A 6,000-nucleotide genomic window follows, 5' to 3' on the forward strand; every position below is an offset into this window, starting at 1 on the left:
GGAGGTGGTACTAGGTCTGGGGGAGAGCATCAATTAAACCACATGAACATACTTCATACTATTAGATCAACTGAGCTAATTACCTATGTAATTTACAAAGATTCTATGTTCAGTGTAGCTGGTAAGTCATCCGGAAGTCTTTCTCACTAGCTAGGGATAGGGACCTTCTGGAAATATTTTTTACACTTGTGGTATCTTCAAAGGGTGGAGCAAATTCAACGTTCCATTGGCCTGACACCTGTTTTTATCCTCTTATGTTAGGCAAGTCTCCATCTCCTTGAGATATTGGCATCCCTCAGGATGGCTATTAACTAATCATATTTGAAATAACCTTTCTGGGTAGGTTTTTTAGATAGAAAACTTTGGGAAGCATCTTCCCTTGGTCTTGACCTTTGTCTTTATCAGTTAATTGGAACTATTCTGCTGTAACTATTCTTCCTGGACAACATCTCATTATTTCAGGCAATTAGTTGCAACACCTGGTAAAACTTGTCCCATTTTTGAAGGAAATGGTTTCTTTTGGCTCTCTTTCATAAGATGGATGAAACTTGGTTCAGGCCTCTGCAGACTAATTATGGGAAAGAAAGACAGGTAAGCAGTTTGTTGTTATATGTACCAAAGATGTAAAAATGGGGGGAAATGAACGTGCGAGTCACACATTACGTTTATGGTATCTTGTATAAAGTGGGATTCATGTATTTCCCCCAAAGGAGATAATGAGTTTCTGTAGGGAGGAAATGTGGTGGTTACCACTTCACTCACATAAGATACTAGATGCATAGGGAAAGGATGCTTCTACGATGCATGTAAAATGGCACATAGATTCCAAGGAAACAGAAATGAAGTGAGATCTACAATCTGATCCCCAGAGTTGACTTGGGTTATAAGAGCTGGCAACAACAAACAAATCCAAGAAAAGTACAATCTGCATGACTCTGTATTGTTTGCTCCAAGCTTATTTATTTTCTGTTGCTTGTATAGGGAACAATACCATCCTTCCATCCCTTTCTACGAACATTCTTTTTGGATTCTTTCTTTCACCACATCCTGGAAAGGTGTCCTACTGCTATCTCAATAGCCAACTATTGGGCTGGTCATATAAATAATTATGTGAAATTTAGCCATCCCACTTTTGGGGGGTTCTTTGTTCCTTGGTTCCTGGACCACAGCCCCACTGTCTCTCTTCCAAACTCCTTTCTCTACCTACTCCCTTCTTGTGAACTGCATCTACCCTAGGTTTTCTGTGAAGTGCCTCCTTTCTTACTAATCGCTTTCTCTCCCTGCCCCACTTTCCTCTGACATCTGCCTCTTCCCTCAAGACCTTGAATCTCAACTTGCTGTTTCTTCTATACTTCCCTTTCTTCCACCATCCTGTCTCTGTGGCCTCTAATAATTCAGCTTCCCAGTCCTCAGTCTGGAGTAGTCAGACCCTCAAGAGCACAGAATAAATGGGAAGATGCTTCTCCAGGGAGCCAAGGCATATTTCTGAAGTATCATACTTCTCTCCCTTATCAAGTTGTAGTGCAGGGGGAAATAGATGTTCTTTCCTAACTGGAAGACTGTGTCCTTGGGAATTACAATCCCACAAGCAGGAACTACTAGAAACTTCCTTGTCTTCGTTCCATATCCAACCTAAGAGTGAAGAAAGGGGGCTGGTGCAGGCCAAAGAACTGATGGGTGTTTTGACTAGATGTTTCAAGATAATTGTTTCCCTGGAGCCTCCTTTTTTGCTTAAGCTGCACGAGGATGGTTATCGGTGCACTCATGAGTCTATAGCTAATATCTCACTGTATTACATAGTTCTTTTTTTTTTTTTAAGAAAATGGTGCAAGAAACTCTTTTAAATGTACACTGTAAAGTACGCATGAATATTAAATGTGTTATTTCAAATTCACATGGTTGGACTAAGCAGGCATTTTCCTCCATAAAATATATGCAAAGAAATATGCAAATCTTTCAACAGAGAGAAAGAGATATCTGCTCAGCTTCAGAGTGACATTTCAAGATGACACTTTCTTTATCATTGCCATGATTACATACAGATTAAATTAACTGAGGACCTCTTGTGAACCACACTGAATTCAACAGAAATAACTAATCCTCATTGATTATTAATGATCTTTTAGTTTTCAGAGGAAGAACAAGATATACCTAGAAAAAGATGCTAATTACAAACCCATTTGCCCAGAAGCAACAACAAAAAACAGAACTTTTGTCAGACAGTAGCAAATTAATGAGAAATGAATATTATTTAGGATCTACAGACTTTCAAATGTCTATCATTCCACGGAATACCTAATGCTTATAATCCAGTCCTTTCATATTGGGCGGCGGGGTGGGGGTGGGGGGAGATTTCACTTTTATAATACTATTTCTCCAACATGAACTACTTAAACTCACCAGTGTTCGTCTAGGCCACTAATGGCTTTTAGACCATGAACAGCCAGCAGACTTTCAGACAGATGGGACATTAGAAGTAATTAGATGATTGCTGAGATTAAGTTTTGCAGGAAGAACACAGAGAGAATAACCACATAATTTCCAGTTATTTAATGTCACTCTATAGTTAATGAAAACAATGACCACACTCCAAAATAGAATTAAGCATGTTTAAGCCTGTAGCAATCAACAGACATAAATAATGCTTAAATATGTATTGGATGGTTACAAGTTTGCTTAGAAAAACAAACTTAAGGGGGCAATCCTATGGGGATAGATGGCTGCCTCTGAACTTGGAGGAGACCGCCTATCCAATGCAGGGCAGGAGAAGTATGGAGGGAATCATTCCCTCTGTGCTTCTCCTGCCCTGCATTTGCAGCTAGACAGCTGATTTTGGCTGTCTAGCCACAGGAAGGCGGAGAGGGGGAGAAGGCTGCCAGACGACACATAGGATATGTCATACCGACATCTCTGTCTTTCCCACCCTGGAACACCCCCCAGAATGCCCCATTTTGGATGCTCCACACTCCTCTTCGGAGCATGGAGTGTGGGGGAAGTTCCGTGCTGCCTTCAAGGCAGCGCAGAAGGAGAGGAAGGTCAGTTCTCCGGGAACCGACCTTGGAGCGTGGATTCAGAGGTCAGTTCCCGGAAAACCACATATCCTATGGCCGTCTAGCCGCTGACTAGCGGCCATAGGATTGCTCTCTTAAGTTAAATAACAGATGATCCATTTTATAATAATTGCATGTATATATTTCCAGTGATGGGATGCTTTTATAACCACGCTGAGCATTTTCCCCCATAGGCCTAAACCAAAACAGAGCTTTGGTCAGAAAGTATAATTTCCTAGTTTTAAACAGTATTTTAGAATGCAATCCATAGGATTTCTCCCCTTAGAAGAAAGCCTCTATTGAGTACTTTTCTGATTAAAAAACACACACTACTGTTTCAGTCCTCAGTGAACTTACTGGGAAGTAAGGGTTGTTGAATTCAATGGGAACTTCTTAGGAATAAACATAATTAAGGTCTGCTGCCAATGTGCAACTGGCCACCCTAGTGAGCAGTTTTATGGAAGACTGAACTTGATTCTTTATAATCTCTTATAGATGCAAAAATTATGAAGCTGAGCACTGTATGAAGAAACATTCTCAAGAAACATGTGAAAATTATCTCAGCAGCCTATTTTGATTATAGAATGCATGGGAATGTTCAGTGATCCCACAGAAACACAATACAAAATTACAAATGTTTTACATGCACTGAATTTTCCATAAGGTATCGGTATCTTAAGATGCTGTCATACAGGTGCTGTATATTTAACATAAATGGTTTATCTCTCTTTACTCAAAGGACACAGCGCAAGACTGAAAGCTTTATAATTACTTCTTAAAGATTTGGAATCTAGGTTCACACAAGAATTTGAATAACTGTTTGATCCCATCCAAATAAAAACAAAATCTTTAGTATGAAATAAAGCCTTATTAGACTGTTCCTTCATAGGCTAGGATTCTTTTTTTTTATTTTCTTCCAGAGAGATATACATCTGAGGAATGATGAAATTAGTTCATTCCATCATGAAGCAACAATAAAACTCAAACTTGTTCTTCACAATAGATGAACAGAGTGCAGAATTAATCAAGGTGAGCTAGGTATACTTTTCTCCCCACACCAGGATTTGCAAGAGCACCGGGGTAGATATTTACCCAACAGACTTTTTATAATAAAGTTTAATTTTGTCTCATTTTTATGGAAGTATTTACTCATGTTTATGTAATCTGTTTTAAGTATTCCTTTGCTGAATTTAGCTTTGCTTTGGGAGTCATATCTAGTGTGCTTTAAGTGAGGTTATGGATTTCTGAGAGTTATTTACTAGATATTTTCATTAAGAGTCTTTATGTTGCCATGGAACACTTTTTATTCCCCCCCCACAAGAAAACAGTTGGGGCTTTTAGATAAGAAAAGATAAACTGGGGTGAAGGAAGGTTCATAGAGGTTTATAAAGTGTGAGGCAGAGTTGTGTGAAGCAGAATTAATAGGACAAAATTATCATCCTGCTTTCAAAATATATAAATGCTGAAATTGAAAGGCAGCAGCTTTAAGACCGGATATAACACATGACTAGTGTGTTCAATACTTGCTTTAACCAGTTGTGATAAACTGCTTAACAATTTTAGATAGGTCTATTAAGGTGCAATCCTATGCATGTTTAGACAGAAAATAATCCTAAGAAAAAAGTTATAACTAAACATGCATAGGATTGCTCCTGCAGTGTCTAACACATGTGAAAGCCAAAAATTTAATCTTCATGTTGCTGTATCTTATTCAGCAAAAACCTTTGTTTCATGTCTATTGGACACCACAATGTCACTTTAATAAGGAATTCAGCTAATTGTTGGTGGTGAAATGCAGCTTATGGTTCTTTTAAACATATCTTTTGGCAGTGTCCAGTAGTTGCTTCTTTTTGTGGGGATGTTATTATATGGATAAATTTTGTACTGGAACAGTCTTTAATATGCGCTGACATACATGCTCTTTTAAATTATTTACCTGCTTCATGGTAATCAAGAAGTGGTCAGCATAAATAGATTCTCCATGCCCTCTTGCCCACTAAATACTGATATTACAGCATTGGAAGGATAAACACTCACTTCCTATATTGCAATGGATTGAGGACCTTACAACTAGGGATGGCGCGGGAGTCCAAGAAGGGGCCTCCTGGACTCTGTTCGCCGAGCTGTGGGGTGCTGACAGAGGCAGACCTCTGAGTGCTCTGAAGCTTGGCAGCAGCTAGGAGCACGCCGAGGACTCATCCTGTCTCTGCCAGCTGTCAAGGAAGCCCTTGACAACCAGCATGGGCAGGAGGGGCCTCAGTGGTGCCCGAGCTCTCTAGCCCTGTCCTCCACAAGAAGTGTTTTGGGGGGGTGGGCTGCCGCACCAAGGACTCTAGCAGTCAAGCCCTTGTGCTCATAAAGCACAAGGGTTTGACTGCTGGAGTCCTTGGTGCACAGAGGAGGGCCAGCTCATATGGCTTGGTGGGCAGGGCAAGCATGGAGGCTCGCTGAGTGGGTCCAGGCCGGGTGAGTGGGGAGGGGGAGCTCGTCAAGCTCCCCCATGCCCCAGATGGAGATGAGTCTATCTATCCCTAGTTACAATGCTTTCAGCACTTGAATGGGTGGCATATAGATGCCACCTTCAAATGGATACTTACTTGGATATCTAGTCTGCTTTTGTTGACGCCTATGTAATTGCTAGAAAGTTGTATTTTCGTATATATGCATTTCAGACATATTCATTGCTATGGATATATACACATTTTGTATGTATATTTTAACTCCAAAAAAAAAAAAAAAGGAAAAGAAAAAACTTTAATTGTCATGTTCAGAGACAGTTTACACTGTTTTAACAGAAACTGTTTATAGGGGATGAATTTTGACACTGAATTTCATAGGAGTATGTCAAACTGATTTCCTCCATGTAAGTCTTGCTCCCTGTTGCAGACAGTTGCTGTTCACACACAGCACTTGCCCAAGACATTTTGCTGTCTGAGGCTGAAAAGCACAT

At 40.1% G+C, this 6,000-nt stretch overlaps 1 protein-coding gene across 1 annotated transcript in view; it reads left to right on the plus strand.

Annotated features, from left to right (window-relative positions):
• Positions 1–3,907, plus strand: part of LOC146350098 (uncharacterized) — a 49,117-nt gene extending 45,210 nt beyond the window's left edge. Inside the window, exons 4-5 of the mRNA XM_084841764.1 lie at positions 463–591; positions 3,546–3,907. Coding sequence (XP_084697890.1) covers positions 463–591; positions 3,546–3,627 — 211 coding nt within the window. The 3' untranslated portion in view covers positions 3,628–3,907. The remainder of the gene's footprint in view (positions 1–462; positions 592–3,545) is intronic.
• Positions 3,908–6,000: the final 2,093 nt, after the last annotated feature.

This window comes from Heloderma suspectum, chromosome 3, assembly GCF_057233095.1.
Source record: "Heloderma suspectum isolate Gila_16-S chromosome 3, 16-S_ref, whole genome shotgun sequence".
Classification (NCBI taxonomy): Eukaryota; Metazoa; Chordata; class Lepidosauria; order Squamata; family Helodermatidae; genus Heloderma; species Heloderma suspectum.